This window comes from Gorilla gorilla, chromosome 7 (genome assembly GCF_029281585.2).
Source record: "Gorilla gorilla gorilla isolate KB3781 chromosome 7, NHGRI_mGorGor1-v2.1_pri, whole genome shotgun sequence".
NCBI lineage: Eukaryota > Metazoa > Chordata > Mammalia > Primates > Hominidae > Gorilla > Gorilla gorilla.
The window spans coordinates 131249143-131269083 of NC_073231.2; the positions used below are offsets into that span (position 1 = coordinate 131249143).

A 19941-nucleotide genomic window follows, 5' to 3' on the forward strand; every position below is an offset into this window, starting at 1 on the left:
CAACGTGCATGTGAGGAGGGAGGAGAAAGGGCCTTGGCAAAGTGCTCTGGAATCCCTCCTGGCAAAACAGTACCTCCCTTAGACCTGGACAATCCAGGCCCTCCCTGGTCCTCCAGGAGTATCCTTTCCACTGAGCAAGGGCCGGGGCCTACACAGAGCCTGTGCCTGCCCTTCCAGACCCAATTCCAGGTACCTAGGACCCTGGGATTCCCTGCCCTAATGGTTTGGAACATGCGTTTGGGACTCAGGAGTCTTTTTCCTGGGTCCCATTTTCCCAAGACAACCTGTTGACTCTGCTGTGTGGACCTCTAGGCCTATGGGTGGTCAAGGAAGGGCCAAGGGGTGTGTGTGGGGTGTGTGTGGGGTGTGTGTGTGGTGTGTGTGGGGTGTGTGTGGTGTGTGTGTGGTGTGTGTGGGGTGTGTGTGGGGTGTGTGTGTGGGGTGTGTGTGGGGTGTGTGTGGGGTGTGTGTGTGGGGTGTGTGTGTGGTGTGTGTGTGGTGTGTGTGGGGTGTGTGTGCGGTGTGTGTGGGGTGTGTGTGGGGTGTGTGTGTGGTGTGTGTGGGGTGTGTGTGGTGTGTGTGTGGTGTGTGTGGGGTGTGTGTGGGGTGTGTGTGTGGGGTGTGTGTGGGGTGTGTGTGGGGTGTGTGTGTGGGGTGTGTGTGTGGTGTGTGTGTGGTGTGTGTGGGGTGTGTGTGTGGTGTGTGTGGGGTGTGTGTGGGGTGTGTGTGTGGTGTGTGTGGGGTGTGTGGGGTGTGTGTGGTGTGTGTGTGGTGTGTGTGGGGTGTGTGTTTGCGGTGTGTGTGGTGTGTGTGGGGTGTGTGGGGTGTGTGTGTGGGGTGTGTGTGGTGTGTGTGTGGTGTGTGTGTGTGGTGTGTGTGTGGGGTGTGTGTGGGGTGTGTGTGGGGTGTGTGTGTGGGGTGTGTGTGTGGGGTGTGTGTGTGGTGTGTGTGTGGTGTGTGTGGGGTGTGTGTGGGGTGTGTGTGGGGTGTGTGTGTGTGGTGTGTGTGGGGTGTGTGTGGGGTGTGTGTGGGGTGTGTGTGGTGTGTGTGTGGGGTGTGTGTGTGTGGTGTGTGTGGTGTGTGTGTGGTGTGTGTGTGTGGGGTGTGTGTGGGGTGTGTGTGGGGTGTGTGTGGGGTGTGTGTGTGGGGTGTGTGTGTGTGGTGTGTGTGGTGTGTGTGTGGTGTGTGTGTGTGGTGTGTGTGTGTGGGGTGTGTGTGGGGTGTGTGTGGGGTGTGTGTGTGGCGTGTGTGTGGTGTGTGTGTGGGGTGTGTGTGTGTGGGGTGTGTGTGTGTGGTGTGTGTGGGGTGTGTGTGGGGTGTGTGTGGGGTGTGTGGGGGGTGTGTGTGTGGGGTGTGTGTGTGGGGTGTGTGTGGGGTGTGTGTGTGGGGTGTGTGTGTGGGGTGTGTGTGGTGTGTGTGTGGGGTGTGTGTGGGGTGTGTGTGTGGTGTGTGTGGTGTGTGTGGGGTGTGTGTGTGGGGTGTGTGTGTGGGGTGTGTGTGGGGTGTGTGTGGGGTGTGTGTGGGGTGTGTGTGGGGTGTGTGTGTGGGGTGTGTGTGGGGTGTGTGTGGGGTGTGTGTGGTGTGTGTGTGTGGGGTGTGTGTGGTGTGTGTGTGGGGTGTGTGTGTGTGGTGTGTGTGGTGTGTGTGTGTGGTGTGTGTGTGGGGTGTGTTTGGGGTGAGTGTGGGGTGTGTGTGTGGGGTGTGTGTGTGGTGTGTGTGGGGTGTGTGTGTGGGGTGTGTGTGTGTGGTGTGTGTGGTGTGTGTGTGGTGTGTGTGTGTGGTGTGTGTGTGGGGTGTGTGGGGTGTGTGTGGTGTGTGTGTGGGGTGTGTGTGGGGTGTGTGTGGGGTGTGTGTGTGGGGTGTGTGTGTGGGGTGTGTGTGTGTGGTGTGTGTGGGGTGTGTGTGGGGTGTGTGTGTGGTGTGTGTGTGGGGTGTGTGTGTGTGGTGTGTGTGGGGTGTGTGTGTGTGGTGTGTGTGTGGTGTGTGTGTGGGGTGTGTGTGTGGGGTGTGTGTGGGGTGTGTGTGTGGGGTGTGTGTGTGTGGTGTGTGTGGGGTGTGTGTGTGGGGTGTGTGTGGGGTGTGTGTGGGGTGTGTGTGTGGGGTGTGTGTGGGGTGTGTGTGTGGGGTGTGTGGGGTGTGTGTGTGGGGGGTGTGTGTGGTGTGTGTGGGGTGTGTGTGGGGTGTGTGTGGGGTGTGTGTGGGGTGTGTGTGGGGTGTGTGTGTGGGGTTTGTGTGTGGGGTGTGTGTGGGGTGTGTGTGGGGTGTGTGTGGGGTGTGTGTGTGGGGTGTGTGTGTGTGGTGTGTGTGGGGTGTGTGTGGGGTGTGTGTGTGGGGTGTGTGTGTGTGGTGTGTGTGGGGTGTGTGTGGGGTGTGTGTGGGGTGTGTGTGTGGGGTGTGTGGGGTGTGTGTGGGGTGTGTGTGTGGGGTGTGTGTGGGGTGTGTGTGGTGTGTGTGTGGGGTGTGTGTGGGGTGTGTGTGGGGTGTGTGTGGGGTGTGTGTGGGGTGTGTGTGTGGGGTGTGTGTGGGGTGTGTGTGGGGTGTGTGTGTGGGGTGTGTGTGTGGGGTGTGTGTGTGGGGTGTGTGTGGGGTGTGTGTGGGGTGTGTGTGGGGTGTGTGTGGGGTGTGTGTGGTGTGTGTGTGGGGTGTGTGTGTGGGGTGTGTGTGTGTGGTGTGTGTGGGGTGTGTGTGGGGTGTGTGTGGGGTGTGTGTGTGGGGTGTGTGGTGTGTGTGGGGTGTGTGTGTGGGGTGTGTGTGTGTGGTGTGTGTGGGGTGTGTGTGGGGTGTGTGTGGGGTGTGTGTGTGGGGTGTGTGGGGTGTGTGTGGGGTGTGTGTGTGGGGTGTGTGTGGGGTGTGTGGGGTGTGTGTGTGGGGTGTGTGTGGGGTGTGTGTGGGGTGTGTGTGGGGTGTGTGTGGGGTGTGTGTGGGGTGTGTGTGTGTGGTGTGTGTGGGGTGTGTGTGTGGTGTGTGTGTGGTGTGTGTGTGTGGGGTGTGTGTGTGGGGTGTGTGTGGGGTGTGTGTGGGGTGTGTGTGGTGTGTGTGTGTGGTGTGTGTGTGGGGTGTGTGTGTGTGGTGTGTGTGGGGTGTGTGTGGGGTGTGTGTGGGGTGTGTGTGTGGGGTGTGTGGTGTGTGTGGGGTGTGTGTGTGGGGTGTGTGTGGGGTGTGTGTGGGGTGTGTGTGGTGTGTGTGGGTGTGTGTGTGGGGTGTGTGTGGGGTGTGTGTGGGGTGTGTGTGTGGGGTGTGTGTGGGGTGTGTGTGGGGTGTGTGTGGGGTGTGTGTGGGGTGTGTGTGTGGGGTGTGTGTGGGGTGTGTGTGTGGGGTGTGTGTGTGGGGTGTGTGTGGGGTGTGTGTGTGGGGTGTGTGTGGGGTGTGTGTGGGGTGTGTGTGGGGTGTGTGTGTGGGGTGTGTGTGGGGTGTGTGTGGGGTGTGTGTGTGGGGTGTGTGTGGGGTGTGTGTGTGGGGTGTGTGTGTGGGGTGTGTGTGGGGTGTGTGTGGGTTGTGTGTGGGGATCAGGTTTGGGTGTGTCATCTGGGATCTCCAGGGCAGGCCGTGGAGGCCCTACATCGTGAGGACTGAAGGAGGGAAGAGAAGCTCAGGAGGGAAGATAAGGGAAAACAGGTCACAGATCAGAAGCCTCTGTTTATACTCTTGTTCAGGCCTCCACAGATGTTAGGCCTATGCAAATCTAAGGCTTCCTGTGCTCTTAAAGAAAGAGAAATGTTTAGATAGAATTTTTCTTCATTAGGAGATTGAGGCAATGTATAAAGCTGAAAAGCCATGGCTAGGATTCAGCCCTAAGAGGGTTCAATTCAACTTTGCCACCTTCTGGCTGTGTGACCTTAGACAAATTAATCAGCTTCTCTGAGCCTGTTTGTGCATCTGTACAAATGGTGGTAATAACAATTTTTTTTTTTTTTTGAGATGGAGTCTCATTTTGGCACCCAGGCTGGAGTGCAGCAGCATGATCTTGGCTCACTGCAACCTCCGCCTCCTAGGTTCAAGCGATTCTCCTGCCTCAGCCTCCTGAGCAGCTGGGACTACAGGCGCTTCCCACCATGCTTGGCTACTTTTTGTATTTTTAGTAGAGATGGGGTTTCACCATGTTGGCCAGGCTGGTCTCAAACTCCTGACCTCAAGTGATCTGCCCGCCCTGGCCTCCCAAAGTGCTGAGATTACAGGTAAGAGCCACCCCGCCCAGCATTTTTTTTTTTTTTTTTTTTAAAAGGTCTTGCTACATTTCCCAGGCTAGATTTGAACTCCTGGGCTGAAGTGATCCTCTTGCCTCAGCCTCCAGAGTAGCTGGGACTACACGTGCGTGCCACTGCATCCAGCTCAATAACTATTTTCCATGATTGTTTAAACATTAAATTAAACAACAGGAAAGTGTCTAGAATTGGCAGGAACACAATACATGTTTTTGTCTTTCCTAACTTTTGATATATTGTCTTCCCTAAATATGTTCCTTTTTTTTTTTTTTTTTTTTAAGAAAGAGTCTTGCTCTGTCACCCAGGCTGGAGTGTAGTGGTGCAATCTTGGCTCACTGTAATCTCTGCCTCCCAGGTTCAAATGATTCTCATGCCCCAGCCTCCTGAGTAGCTGGGACAACAGGCATGCACCACCACGCCCGGCTAATGTTTTTGTATTTTTAGTAGAGATGGGGTTTCGCCATGTTGTCCAGGCTGGTCTCGAACTCCTGTCCTTAAGTGATCTGCCTGCCTCAGCCTCCCAAAGTGCTGGGATTATAGGAGTGGGCCACTGCGCCCAGCCCCCAAACTTTTTAATTCATTTTCTTTTTTAGAATGTAAGGTTAGGGAGCATAATGCACTGGACGCATACCCTCTGTGTGTGGCTACAAAGCCTCATGTGCCGTGAGACAGTGAGATGGAAACTGGGGGCCCTGGCCTCTAAGGATTTCCATTTTAGAATGGGTAGAACACTCAGAGCCTTCCTAACGTTGCTGCCCTGCATCTACCTTGGCATGAATGAAAATGAATCAAGCCAGAGGTCATCAGCAGCCTAACCTTGTCCAAAAAAATCGATACAGGTTTCCCCATGTTATGTAATACGTGAGCTCCTAAAAAAGTCAGAGTTAAATCAATTTTCTCACAGCTGACCATGTACTGAGCATCCAGCATCAGCTGAGCATCATGCCGAGGCTACGCAGGACACACACGCATGCACGATCAGTGGTGATTCTGGCTTTCAGGCCTCATCATAAATGCACCAGAAGAGCTTGTGGATGGCATCGCTTGGTAGAGACCCTTTAATATGGGAAGAATGACTTCCTAATTACCATCCTATTTATTTAGATATTTGTATTTGTCGATTTGGAGTTTCATAGTACAGTCTTTTTGTTTTTTTTTTCAATTCTCACATATAGCAAGTCCTTAATGAATATTTGTTGACTAAATGAATACTGTTCAAAATCAAGGCACACCCATACCTGATAATCTCCCACATTTGGGTCTGGCTGGATGATCCAAAAGTACTTTCCACATATTTATGCTTCCTCATTTCCATTAAGAACTGTGTAGGGGAGGAGGCCAGGCTCAGTGGCTCGCACCTGTAATCCCAGCACTTTAGGAGGCTGAGGCCGGAGGATTGCTTGAGCCCAGGAGTTCGAGACCAACCTGGGCAACATGATGAAACCCCATCTCCACAACAAAACTAAACAAAACTAAACTGTGTAGGAGAGGAAAACCAGGCCTTTATTACGCCCATTTCACAGGTGAGACAACCAAGGCTCATTAAGAGCCACTGGCTTCCTCAAGTGAGTATCTGAAAAGTCTGAGGGAATTTCAGTCCAGATTTTACCAGTAGGGAAGCCCTCCGCAAAGAAATCAAGACAATTTTAGCTGCCTTGTGCCTCGGCCTGCCTTATCTCAGGCCCTGCCAAGGGTCCATGTCCATCTTCCCCGGCATGCAGCCTGGGAGCCCCACAAGCCCCTGCTTTCCCCAACACCCCACCTCCCATTACCTCTCCAGGGCCAGACGTCTAACTCCGAAATCTGTGCCCTGCTCTCCAGCCCCTGTCTCTGTCTGAAGTCCAGTGTTCCCTCTCCATCTGTCATCTCAGGCTCTCCTTGTGGGTGACCCTCTGCCCTGGAGTGCATTTATTTGGTTGACACTTACTAAGCCCCCTCTTTTTTTTTTTTTTTTGAGATGGAGTCTTGCTCTGTTGCCCAGGCTGGAGTGCAGTGGCACAATCTCAGCTCACCACAACCTGTGCTCCCCGGGTTCAAGCGATTCTCGTGCCCCAGCCTCCAGAGTAGCTGGGACTACAGGTGCCTGCCACCACACTTGGCTAATTTTTGTATTTTTAGTAAAGACAGGATTTCACCTTGTTGGCCAGGCTGGTCTCAAACTCCCGACCTCAAGTGATCCACCTGCCCGGCCTTTCCAGAGTGCTGGGATTATAGGCGTGAGCCACTATGCTTGGCCTAAGTCCCTCTTTTATAATGGACACTGGGCTGGGGGCTGGATGAACACGAATGAACAAGACACAACCCCTGCCCTCTGGGAACACAGTTGCGTGGAAAGGGTCATGAGAGATAGTTGGACAGCGGACTCGACAGCATTCGGTAGGACACTGAGATCTGAGTGCAGGCGCTGGGGAAATCCGGATGGTGTTTTGAAGGATGAGTAAGAGTTCCTTTCCTTGGAAAAGGAAGAGAGGGAATTCCAGTGGGAGGAAACAGCGCAGGCTGAAGTGCAGAGATGTGAATTGGCAGATAGATCAGTTTGGGGCCCTGCCAGGAGCTGGCATGGGTAGGACAGAGGGGAGGAGGCAAGAAAGGTGAGGCTTGGAAGGGAAGTGGGCCTGGAAGGTGAGGCTCGGAAGGGAAATGGGGCTTGGAAGAGGGCCTACTTTTCCATACTGTGGTGTTTGGATTTTATCTGGGGGTGGGGTCCCTGCAAGGTTTTAGGTCAGTGCCTTGCGTGATCACATTTGGATTTTAGGAAAGTGACTCCACAGCTGTGTGGGGGATGGATCAAGGGGATACACGACATACTGTGTTTTGTGCATCACTGTGTCTCCAGCACTTAGTGGGTGCTGACACCAAGTAGGGGCTCAATGTTTGTTGAAAGGATGAATGAGTGGCTCCATTGAGAACTTACTGCAGGAATCCAGGGGAAGGTTGTGAACTAGGATTATGGAAGTGGGGAGAGGGCCGAACGTGGGAAAGGGAGAAGGTTTCTATTAGACAGGGTCTGGGCAGGAAAATGGAACTCAGGCCAGGAAGTTCAGTGGAAAGAATTTATGTAGAAAACTAGTTACAAAGGCATAGAAAGGGCAGAAACAAAACAGAACAAAACATGGTGCTGGGGGCCACCCAGAGATTAGCAACATCTGGAAGCTGCTGCCACCCTACGGCTGGAGGGACAAAGGTGGTTTCACCTGCTCCCAGAAGCCAGAGTCCCTGGAGTGAGCTCGGACCATGAAGAAGGGGTGCCACAGGTTGAACTCCCCAGGAAGCTGACTCTGAGATGCAGGCCAGCCTGCAAGAGGATTCTGTGGGAAGAGGGGGAGGAAGGAACAGGATTGGGCAGAGGAAAAAGCTGGGCTGTGATGCAATTTTAGGAAGGCCTAAATCTGGGAGCTCTGAAGCTGGGATGCCTTGGACAGGTGGCCCAAGTTGGGACAAGGGGACCTTTATTCTTCCATGATCAGCAGTCACTGGATGTGGACCCTTGGGAAGGGAGTGTGACCTCCGGCAAAGTGGCTCTTCTCAGTCAAGGCAATTTCCAAAACAGCTCCTGATATGCACTCCCAGCAGCCAGGGAAACAGATCCTCCAGTTGGGCAGCGGGATCTGGGCAGCACATTGCAGCAGCCATGCGGAGCGGCTGCCTCCTCTGGAGCCCCAGAGGAGGTGTGGCCAGCTGCCTGAAGCAAATAGTAGCCTGGGCATTCTCTTCTTCCTCCTGCCTTCTAATCTCCCTCCCGGGCCTCCCACTGGGCAAACTGGGCTGGAAGCGAATGGGCAAGTGAGCCTGGGAAGTAGAGCTGGTGAGGGCCAGCCCCAGGGAGCTGAACAGTGCGGGGTAGGGCCCGGCACTGAGAGCTCACAGGTCTAGGGTGGGCTGTGGGAGAAAGGAAAAAGGCAGATTCAAAGGGGAACCCACGATGAATGCCTGTGATCCTGGCCCCTGGGTGGGCGGAGCTGGGTGGATGGTGGCATGCCTGTCTCTCAGAAGAGGCAGAGAAGGAGGCACACACCTGGGAGGAAGATGCTCAGGGGCCATGCTGAGTTTGCCATTCAAGTGCTGGCAGCTCAGTGGATCTTACATTCTGGCACAGAATAATCTTCAAAGACAAAAAAAATGTAGGTGGGGCCGGGCGTGGTGGCTCAAGCCTGTAATCCCAGCACTTTGGGAGGCTGAGGTGGGTGGATCACTTAAAGTCAGGAGTTCAAGACCAGCCTGGCCAACATGGTGAAACCTCGTCTCTACTACAAATAAAAAATTACCCAGGCATGGTGGCGGGCGCCTGTAATCCCAGCTACTGGGAGGCTGAGGCAGGAGAATCACTTGAACCCGGGAGGTAGAGGTTGCAGTGGGCCGAGACTGGGCCACTGCACTCTAGCTTAGGCGATGAAGGGAGACTCTGTCTCAAAACAAACAAACAAACAAACAAACAAACAAACAAACTAACTAACTAACTAACTAACTAACTCTTCGGTGGGCTCTCCTCTGGGCACAGGACCAAGTGCAACATGGCTTTCAAGCCCTTCCCAACACTGTCTCAGGAGACCTCTGCAGGCTCAGCTCCCACCACCCTTGTAGTTTCTCTGGCTTGCTAGCCCTGCCCTTCCGCACACCCCTTGTCTGGCCCGGCCTCCCACCATTCATACTCTCCCTTGAGCAACTCCCTCACAGTCCCTGCACATCTCCCAGGTCAAATGCCTTCTAGAGTCCTCCCTAACTCCTGTTTTCCCCTACAAATTGTAATCTCTCCTTCCAGTCGCCATAAATGCTTAGGAGCTTGACCGCACCACCCCTTATGAGCTACTTAACCGCAGCAAGTAACTTCATCTTTCGTTCTGTCTTTTTTAAAATTATTATTATTATTATTTATTTTTTGAGACTAAGTCTTGCTTTGTCCCCAAGGCTGGAGTGCAGTGGCACGATCTCGGCTCACTGCAACCTCTGTCTCCCAGGTTCAAGTGATTCTCCCACCTCAGCCTCCCCAGCAGCTGGGATTACAGGCGCGCGCCACCACACCCAGCTAATTTTTGTACTTGTAGTAGAGACGGGGTTTCACCATGTTGGCCAGATTGGTCTTGAACTCCTGACCTCAGGTGATCTGCCCACCTCAGCCTCCCAAAGTGCTGGGATTACAGGCGTGAGCCACCACGCTTGGCGTAACTTCATCCTTCTAAGGCTTCAGTTTCTTCCCTGTGAAATGGGGCAAAAAATAACCCCATAGTGTGGTTGGAAAACTGAAGTAATACATGTAAAGTAAGAACAGTGTCCGACACATTGTAGGCCTCGATTCATGTTAGCTATTATTATTATTTTAATTTTCACCTTCTAATTCCCAGCGTTTAGCTCTTGGTAGATGCTTAATTAGTATTTGTTGAATGAATGTAGAATTAATAAGGAAAATGATTTATTCTTGGGGCTCGACCTGGTTTTAGAAAATGAAGTATTTAGCAGAAGGACAAGTAAGGGCTCTCTGATAATAGTTATATTGTTGGGTGCCCAAGGACTCCAAACTGACCTGGTTCACTCAAGAAAGAAAAATGACAGATTCCAAGTTGTTTCACGCGCAACTTTGATGCTCATCCAAATCACACGGAATGAATGCATGCGCACCACCAGGCAGGACTGCCCGGGTGCAGGCGGTATCTCTGGCAGTGGCCAGAATGACTTCCACCAGCCTACCCACCTACCCAGGTTGGCACTCAGGCCCTAGACCCTGCGGCGCGTGTGGAGGCTGGGGAGGGAGTAGGAATCCGGCGGCAGCCACGTGGGCCCCTTCCGCCCGCTCCCCACATCCTTTGTTTCCCACCGGCCCTGGCTCAGGAAGCTCTTTCTGCGAGTCACCGCGAAGGGGCGGCCCGGGAGCCTGGAGAAGCTATTTCCGTGCAATCCGGGCGGGCGGCAGGCGCGGGGGGGTTGGGGGGGGCGTGGAGGTGGAGGCAGCGCAGAAGGCCCAGTGTTTGCTTTTATTTCATCCAACAGAAGGTTCTATTTGTGGAAGCGAACAGACGCTGGGGATTAGAGCTGGGAGGGGGCAGGAAAAGGGAAAAAAAAAGCCACATCCACTACCACGCACAGGTCTTCCCCGGAACTACCGCGTGGGGGTGAATGACTGATTCTGGAATTCATCACCTCCCTATCCCCCTCCTTCCTCCGGCTGCAGCCGGGCCTCGGCGGCGCCCACGGCTCCAACCGGAGCTCCCCAGGCGCTGGGCGGTGGGGGGATCCCCGGGGCGAAAGGCGTCGCCGCGGGGCTGCAGCGAGCGGCGGGTGCAGAGAACCGTGGTGCGCGCTCCCGCCTCGCGCCCGCAGCCCATTGTGCTTACTGTGAATGAGGCGCGCGCACCAATCAGCGGTCGCTTCGCTCCCCGCGGCCCCGCCCCTCCCGCCCACTTCCCCGGACCCTTACGTCACGGGAACTTTTCCTCCGCCCCCTCCTTCGGCTTCTCCGCTGAGCTGGGGGCCTGCCGGAGGGCGCGCGCGCCGCCTCCTGCCCAGCCCAGCCCAGCCTGGGGGGCGTGTGCGCGCGTCCAGGCCGGCCCGGGACGCACCACCTGCGCCCGAGCGCGCGCTGCCCGGAGCATCCCCAGCCCTAAGTCCACCCCCATTCCCCCCACCTCCTGCTCCCTCTCCCCTCCCCCCAGTCTCCTCCCTCCGCTCCGGAGACTGCTCGCTGGGCGGCGGGGCCGGAGTCGTCGCAGCCACCTCATTGCACAACCCGGCTTCCCAACTGTTTACACAGCCCGGCCTGTGAGTGTGTGTGTATACAGCGTGAGTCACCGGGAGGCGGAGGAGGTGGAGGAAAAGGAGAAGGAGGAGTGCACTGGCCGGGATCGGTGCAGCGCTCACACTCACTCACAGTCACTCTGAGCGCGTCTCGCTCGCTCTCATACACGCCCGGAGCCCAGGAGCGCGCAGGATCCCGAGCGCCGCGAAAAAGTTCCCCCGGCTTTTGCTGGAGACTCATCGCTTTGGGAAGTGCATTTGCTTCGTGGCTCCGCCGAGCCTGCTGAATCCTGTCCTCGCGGCTCGGGACCCCGGGATCGCTGGCCGCTGCCGCCGCCGCCTCTGCCTCCCGGACTATCGGCAGCCTCGGCAACAATAGTGGCGACCGCCCCCAGCGAGGCTCCGGGAGCCCTTGCCTGCAGGGGTCCGGGGACTCGAGCCGGCCTCCGCCCCCCGGACGCACAGCCAGCGTGGTCCCCGCGTGCAACGCGAGCGCCGGGGAGTGGCTCCTGCTTTGCCCCTCGTGGGGGCCGAGCCAAGACCAGTCTGCAAACTCCATCCCGCCGGCTGGAAGAAGTCGCGGAGCCGGCGCCAAACCCGCAGCGTCTTCCCGCGCGGATCCCGGGACTTAAAAAGCCGGGGCCATCCCGGCCCAGGACGGGATGCGGGTCGGTCCGGTGCGCTCTGCCATGAGCGGCGCCTCGCAGCCCCGCGGCCCGGCCCTGCTCTTCCCAGCCACCCGAGGCGTCCCGGCCAAACGCCTGCTGGACGCCGACGACGCGGCGGCTGTGGCGGCCAAGTGCCCGCGCCTCTCCGAGTGCTCCAGCCCCCCGGACTACCTCAGCCCCCCCGGCTCGCCCTGCAGCCCGCAGCCCCCGCCTGCCGCTCCGGGGGCCGGCGGAGGCTCCGGGAGCGCGCCGGGGCCCAGCCGCATCGCCGACTACCTGCTGCTGCCCCTAGCCGAGCGCGAGCATGTGTCCCGGGCGCTGTGCATCCACACTGGACGCGAGCTGCGCTGCAAGGTAGGCGCTCCCGGGCCAGGACCCGGCTGGGGTCGGGGGCGCGGGACGGGGTGGTAGGCAAAGGTGCTTGGGGTCCGGCCAACGCTTGGGCTGGGCACAGGGCGGATCAGTAGATTGGGTCAGATAAGACGCCATTTGACCAGGTTCACGTTTTTGTGGATCGAGGGGTTTCCCATGGAGTGGTATAATGGGGGCGCCTAGAGGAAGTGCAGTGTTCAGTGGCTTTCTCTATCTGTTCGTTTCCTCAGCGCCCAGTGTAGCGCGTGGCGTTCCATATAAGTTGTGGAATTGAAATGGATTCCAGGGCCATGCCATTCCCCTTCTCTCATTCTCCTCGCTCTCCACCCCCCCTCCCCCGCCAGTGTCCTGGAAGGACGCCCTTTAGTGGGTGCCTCCTAGGAGCTTGGAGCAGCTGGCAGCTCTCTTGCCGGGCTTGCACGGCACCCGGGCTCAGTTGTAGGTGGTAAGGGGGCTGGAAGACTGTGTCCGGCTCCTGCCTTGGGGATTCCGAATTGAATCCGCGCTGAGACTAGAACACGCCCTCCCAAGGGAGCAGTCCCAGAGTCATCCACCCGAGGCGGAGGAATCTGCTCGGAGTAGAAATGTTGAAAAGCCCACACCGGCCAGGAACCCTCGCTTCGATTCACTTTATTTTCCAGCCAGCGATTTTCCTTTGAACATAGGGATCCCATCCAGGAGGAGGAGACACAGCTCCTAGAAACAGGATCCGCCGGGTCCTCCTCCTGCGCGGGTAGACGCAGAACGTTCCCACAGTCTACTTTATGCGAGCGTGGCACCCCTGCTTGAGGCACCCCAGAGCACCCTCGAGCTGCTCCTTTTCACCCGAAAGATAGGATCACCCCCCAGTTAAGTCGCTTCTGGGTTTTCCGCAACTCACCTGGCACTCCCAATACCCCGACCCCGTCCCGGGGCTCGCTGCTGCCACCTACTGCCCAACCCAAATGAAATTTCAAACGCATGATCAAGCCCAGTTTAATAGGGAGAAAAAAAAAACCTTTTCTTCTCCATAACTGGGGCTAAGAGCTGTTCTGGGACAAGCATGTATGTGTGTGTGGTGGGATGGGATGGGATGGGGTGGGAGGAGGGGGCAGCAGGGGATTTTTCTAGCTGGTGCCAGAGCAGACAGGCCTCTTAGAGGTGGGGTGAGTCTGGCCATTGTGCAACCCCTTCCAGTTCCTCTGAGCAGATAATAGCTGAATCCAGATGGTGACAGCCCGTGTGTCACCGTTTCCAGTTGAGTCTAGGATATGAGTAACTGGACTAAACAAAAGGCCTTTAAAGAGACCAGCCAGCTTCCTAGAAGAGAAGAGATGCTACTCATTTCTAGGGGTGGGGTCGGGTGTGGGGGGATAAACAAACAAGTGAAAAACCCATTCGCAGGATTCCATACGCCTCCTGTGAGAATTGTAACTCAAGGCTGCTTACACTTGAGTCGGACTGTAGGCAGGTTGCTTAAGGCTGCATTGTCCCAGCCTCCCCCTCCAAGTCATCTGTTCCTTCCGATTAATGACAGCTCTGCATGTTCTCTGGCCCCTGCTTCCCCTTGGAGGCTGCAGAGTCACCACATTCTGTGCCCTTTCTGTGTTGAGCACTTTGGGTCTGCAGGAGGCACATGCACGTCCAGGGACTGCTTTTCAGCTCCTGGACAGGCCAGGGGCTTCTTTCTATCAGCCACTCAACTAGTGTGGCCTGCAAATAGGAAAGGGCCACAGAGGGTGGGGGGTTTGCTTAGCTCTCAGGAGCTGACGGAAGATGGGAACATGTACAGGAGACAGTTCTTTCAAATCATCTGTGTGAAAGCGGGTAACCCTTTGGGTATTTGCAAGTCTAGAGCTTTAGGTGTTACTGGTTTTAAAGGTGTCAGGAGCAGCTGGGGCTGCGTAAGGCAAGGTGGCAGAGGAAAGGAGTAGGTGAATGGAACTTACTCACATCCTAAGCCCACAGGTTGAGAACTTCTGTTCAGCTCCCTCAGGGGTTTGGGAGGCTGCCTTTGCTTTTCTAGCCCCCTAAATGGGCCCCCCTTCTCTCTACAGGTGTTTCCTATTAAACACTACCAGGACAAAATCAGGCCTTACATCCAGCTGCCATCGCACAGCAACATTACTGGCATTGTGGAAGTGATCCTTGGGGAAACCAAGGCCTACGTCTTCTTTGAGAAGGACTTTGGGGACATGCACTCCTATGTGCGAAGCCGGAAGAGGCTGCGGGAAGAGGAAGCCGCCCGGCTCTTCAAGCAGATTGTCTCCGCCGTCGCCCACTGCCACCAGTCAGCCATCGTGCTGGGGGACCTGAAGCTTAGGAAGTTCGTCTTCTCCACGGAGGAGAGGTGAGCGGCCGCCACAGCTTCTCCTGTGGCCTTTTGGAACCAAAGCGAAGGTGCAGGTCATGTAGTTAGGTGCTGTGTGTTGGTGCAAAACAGTCAAGGGCTCATATGTCCCAGATTTAGTATTTAGAGCTTCTGTTCCTGAGGAGTCACAGCCAAGGTTGGTTTATTCTGCATTCTCTTGGACGGGGTCTGGGGACACCGTGGCGCTTCTATGGGATGGCACGTGTTGACAGGGTGCTCTTCCTCTCCTACCCCAGGATCAGGTTCATTCCCCATTGTTGTCAGAAAGGTCAGTTGTCTGGGGTACAAATATTAAACTGCCCTTTACGCTATTGCCTTCTGAAGGAAGTGTTCAAATCTTTGCTTATGCCAAGTGCTGTTTTGTACCTGGAAGGTTTCACAGAGCTAGTGAGACTGTCATATATGCAGAATTCCACTCTCTTGTTTCACACAGCATTCCTCTCCCATCCCAGTCCAGGTTCTCTGTAACATCACATTCTCTGGTGACTTTTTAGACAGCTTGTTTGGATCCGTCTTCAGAAAATAGCCACATTGAATAGTAAATGGAAGTTGGTTAGGATGGATTGCTAAATATAGATCATAGCTTACCTCATAAAGAACAAGATGAGCTTGATAAGAGAGTAATGAGGCATTAAGATTCAAAGCTGAGGTTTCAGCTAGAGAATTCAGGAAGCCGCATGAGATAGACCACACTTGATTTTAAGAGCCAGCCACATCCCTTGTGGAAAGATTACGAGCAGTAAGGCTGTAACATTGTAGAGGTGAGAGTGAGTTAGTTTGTTGTAAGAAGTGGGCTTATCTCACCTGTGCATTTTTACCTTTGACTCCAGAGCATATGAAACAGTACAGGGTTGAGCTGTCATAAAGCATGACTTTGTATCTGACCTCGCAATAATTATTGGAACACACTGATTAGCAAAGAAAAGCAAACTGTTGGCAATGAAGAAGTTTCTAATTCCTGGAACATGCTCCTTTGATATGGTGATGCATTTTCTGAAACATGCCTTACACACCTCGTTACGAGCTTTTGAAATCTGCATTGCACAGGCGAATATCATGGGCATGGGGTTTGGCAACCCGGGGGTTAAGCAATGTCAGGCTGACGCTATTCATGTAACCAGCACAGGTGCAGGGTTTTAGTGCTGTAGCAGCCAATCAGGGGCAGACAGTGTGGGTTGAGTCATATTTTCCGTTTACAGAACCAATGGGTATTTTACATAACGACAGGGAGGTCACGCTGAGGACATACTGAAGTTAGCACATGTATACTACACTCCAGGGAACAGGAAGGCAGAAAAAAAAAAAAACAGACCTTTGAGAGGAAAAGGAATTGACCCATCAGCCAGTACCAAATGTTTGCATTTAACTTCACAAGTGACTTACTGAAACAGGGCTATTTCAGAGAAGCAGGCAGAGACAGGGTGTCACCGGATATTAGAGCTTCCCCACCACATGGCTTTGAGTTTTGGGGGATCCAGGAGACTTGGGTGGCTGGTTCTGAATAAGGAGGCACCTGCAGCTTCATAAGAGAGCCTTTGACTGAAGGCGTTTTAGACTTTAGTTGTTACCTGAACAGAGACCCCCCTGTAGAATACATATGCTCACATGTTGATGTGCCATCCCAGGGGGAGTGTGTGTCCCTGTGTAAGAATTTCAGGGTCCCTGCGTCCCTGAAATCCATCAGCCACTTTTGTTTGCTCGCATAACCTCTCTGTCCAGGCAAAGTGTTCTTTGCAATTAAACACCCCAATAAATGTAATTAACATTCCTTGCAACTTTCCCATCCTAATTGTTGCAGCCTGGGCCCAGGTGGACAAAGTTTGCTCCGTGTGCATGTATCAGTGTGGGCACCAGCGCTGATGACCTGTGTGTAATAGCAGTGACTTTGGGCTCCGTGTTCTGTAATGCAGTGTGGGTCCAGGTAGCCCTGGCAGTCATAAGAGAGAAGATGGGTTCGTAGGATGCTCAGGCCCTCCCTGAAGAAGTAGGATATGCTGCTCTTCCCTGCTAGCTTTTGTAGAGAATGCAGCATTCTGAGACAGGCTCCCAGTTCTGCAATGGGAACTTAGTAAATTGCGTAACTCCTATTAGGATATCTCTTGTAAGCTCTAGCATTATGAATACTATTTGGGGCTTTGCATCATACCCTCCACCCCAGGCGCTCTGTCGATACTTTGCAAACATTTATTGCAGTTCGTGTTAGTTTGTGAAATCATGAGCCCTCGGTAGTTGCAGGGCACTGCTTACTGGACGAAGGGGTAAATAGCATTCCTGGAGCCTTTGCTGTTAGTGCCTGTGGGCGCTGTTATTGGGAAGGCTTTGTTTTTCATAGCAGCTGGTGTGGAAATAATGGCTTGGTTCCTCTCTCTTGCAGAACCCAGCTTAGACTAGAAAGTCTAGAAGACACACACATAATCAAGGGGGAAGATGATGCTTTGTCAGACAAACATGGCTGCCCAGCCTACGTGAGCCCTGAGATCCTCAACACCACTGGGACCTACTCCGGAAAGGCTGCGGACGTTTGGAGCCTGGGGGTGATGCTCTACACCCTTCTGGTTGGACGATACCCCTTCCATGACTCAGACCCCAGTGCCCTTTTCTCCAAAATTCGGCGTGGACAGTTCTGCATTCCTGAACACATTTCCCCCAAAGCCAGGTGCCTCATTCGCAGCCTCTTGAGACGGGAGCCCTCCGAGAGACTCACTGCCCCCGAGATCCTACTGCACCCCTGGTTTGAGTCCGTCTTGGAACCCGGGTACATCGACTCAGAAATAGGAACTTCAGACCAGATTGTTCCAGAGTACCAGGAGGACAGTGACATTAGTTCCTTCTTCTGCTAATCCCCAAAACCTCAGAAACCTCATAATTCTTAACACCTGGCATTTCCATTTCTAAAGATGGACAGGCCCTTTGGCGTGGTACCAACCAGATAATGACTGCATCAGGATGAAAGCTGCTGAACTCGGCATGGCGCCACCTCTTCTCTGTTGGGATGAGTGACTTTATTGATTTGAGCAGCATATGCTGTGATTGGCTGCCCTGCAAGTTTGTTTCCCTTAAGGAGCCCTCACCAACTGTCTCTGCTGGATTTGGGAGTTCCGCATCTTTTATGGAGGGCAGAGTATGGACATCTTACACCCGGTGGTCAAGTGTGTAATAAACTTGAGCATTCGAATGGGAGAAAAAGCAAATCGCACAATGACATATTTTGAGTAATAACCGTATTTTTCACAGGGTGACAAATTGGGCCAATAAATCTGCCATCTTTGAACTCATCTTTGGTGGCTAGACATGCTACCGCAGCTTCTCTGATGGGAAAGTTCCTTTTTTGGCTTAACACTCACCCTTTCTTCACACTCACATTTACCAATGACTCTGCTCCGTTTTTGGAGCAGGCTGTTTTAAGTTGCTCAGGAGCCTGACGGAACCATGAACCCAGACTCTTCTCTGTTTCCTGCCAAGACCTCATCTGCACTAATGCCTTCTCCCTGACCTTGACACTTCCCCCTTTAGCTATAAAAGCACTTACCAGCCGAACGTGGAACAGTATCACAAAAGATTCCATCTCCCAACGATTTCAGAACTCTGAGCTCAGACAGAGAGACTCCAGATTTTAAAAAATAATTTGAGTGCTTGGAAACTATTAGCTTTTTAAGTTCCTTCCAAATATGTTAGTACCTACCCTTTACTTTTTCCCCAAGACCATCTCAGGGTGGAGCATTCTGTCTAAGAGAAGAAAGATAAGGAGGCTCCCACCCACCTCTCCCAAGAGCAGACATTAAACATCTTTGTGCTTTGAAGAGAGTGAATTTTGGATAGTCTTGTGATTCTCAGACTAACTTCCAGAATTATACTTTAACCCCTCCCAGATATGGTCCGCCTCTGGCATTGTGTGTACATCTGCAGTTTTGCATGGTGGGTTGTTAATATTTCACATGTGTGGTTTATGAATACGTCTGTATAATCGGCTTCTGGAGTGAAACAGCAAACCCCAAATCTTCAAAGTTGGAAGGAACTTTAAAAATCATCCGGTCCAATCTCTTTCCTCTTTCTGCCACCTCCCAAGGCAGAAATCCCCTCTTCAGCTTCTTTTGTAGGTGGGAATCCAGCCTCCGTTAGATATGTCCAGAGATGGAAACTCACTCCCCTACAAAAGATAGAGCTTAATGGAGAAATTGCAACTTTCATTAAAAAACAAGTTCAGATGAAATATCAGTAACTGTCTTGGACAGTGCTGAAATCAGGTGGTTAAACGGGTAAACAAAATATACTGTATTTTGAGAAATGGCACAAAAACAGGCAGTCATCTTTAAGGGCTACGCCTAGGCAAACTACTAACATGCATTGTGAGAATGCCGTGTATACCTCACGTACTGTGTACTTTGTACATATATTTTACCTTTTATACCTATGTTCGATTTTGTTTTGTTTGTTTTGTTCTGGCTTTGAGGCTTGTTTTGTTGTCTGTGTCTGTCTGAATAACCTGCGTGTCTAAAACCACGTGAAATGTGAATGATTATTGGCAATATTACCTTGACAGAATCATGGGACTTTGAGAAGAGGGAGGACAGAGGCCTCTGTCGCACTAACGCTCTCGTGGTTGCTCGACTGTTGTATCTGTGATACATTATCCGACTAAGGACTCTGGGCTGGCAGGGCCTTCTGCCGGGAAAGCTAGAAACACTAGGTTCTTCCTGTACATACGTGTATATATGTGAACAGTGAGATGGCCGTTTCTGACTTGTAGAGAAATTTTAATAAACCTGGTTTCGTAAATAGGTGTGGTGAATTTCTTTCGAGTTCCATCTGCTTTGCCTTTTGCAATTTCATGCAGAGGTTGCAAAGGTCTCTGGCCTCAGGGCTTACAGTCTAGTTGGGGGTGAGCAGCAAGGGAAGGTGGAAAAGTAGAGATGATGAGGATCATCGATGACCTTTGGCAGACTTGAACCCATTTGCTTTTCTCATTTCAGTGGGCAAATTTATTTTGATGGATGAATCCCATGGGGTGTTGATACGTGCTTTGGGTTGAATTTAGACTCGGGAAACATTTTTTATTTTTTATACTCTTTCATAGCAGAATCAGAATCAAGAAACGTTTGAAGATGAGCATTCATAAATTAACCTTGAGTTGTAAAAATCAGCTTGTCTTTTTTGGGCCGTGGACCCTTGAGAATTCGATAAAGCTATGACCACTCCTGAGAACAGTGTCACATGTATAAAACAAAATTTTGTTATCATTGCAGAGGTTCACACAGGCCTCTGAAGGCATCATGGGACTTCCGACTGTGAACCAATCCCCCTTCATTAGACTTAATTAAAATAGCTAAGCAAACCATTTTCTTTTTTTTCTTCTCTTATTTTTTGAGATGGAGTCTCGCTCTGTCGCCCAGGCTGGAGTGCAGTGGCGCAATCTCGGCTCATTGCAACCTCTGTCTCCCAGGTTCAAGTGATTCTCCTGCCTCAGCCTCCTGAGTAGCTGGGACTACAGGCGCCCGACACCATGTCCGGTTAATTTTTGTATTTTTAGTAGAAACGGGGTTTCACCATATTGGCCAGGCTGGTCTTGAACTTCCAGCCTCATGATCCACCCATCTCGGCCTCCCAAAGTGCTGGGATTACAGGC

At 53.0% G+C, this 19941-nt stretch overlaps 1 protein-coding gene across 1 annotated transcript; it reads left to right on the forward strand.

Moving 5' to 3' along the window:
* The first annotated feature begins 10673 nt into the window (after window positions 1-10673).
* TRIB1 (tribbles pseudokinase 1) lies at window positions 10674-19094 on the forward strand. Its single transcript, XM_055348737.2, has 3 exons — window positions 10674-11950; window positions 14005-14297; window positions 16693-19094. Exons 1-3 carry the CDS (start codon window positions 11591-11593, stop codon window positions 17156-17158), a joined length of 1119 nt encoding a protein of 372 aa, XP_055204712.1. The 5' UTR covers window positions 10674-11590; the 3' UTR covers window positions 17159-19094.
* Window positions 19095-19941: the final 847 nt, after the last annotated feature.

What these genes read in the sequence shown, in the direction of transcription:
- TRIB1 (XM_055348737.2), top strand. Translation starts at nt 11,591, where the DNA reads ATGCGGGTCGGTCCGGTGCGCTCTGCCATGAGCGGCGCCTCGCAGCCC. An exon ending in GACGCGAGCTGCGCTGCAAG is followed by an intron (nt 11,951 to 14,004) that starts GTAGGCGCTCCC and finishes TTCTCTCTACAG; the next exon opens with GTGTTTCCTATTAAACACTA. An exon ending in GTCTTCTCCACGGAGGAGAG is followed by an intron (nt 14,298 to 16,692) that starts GTGAGCGGCCGC and finishes TCTCTCTTGCAG; the next exon opens with AACCCAGCTTAGACTAGAAA.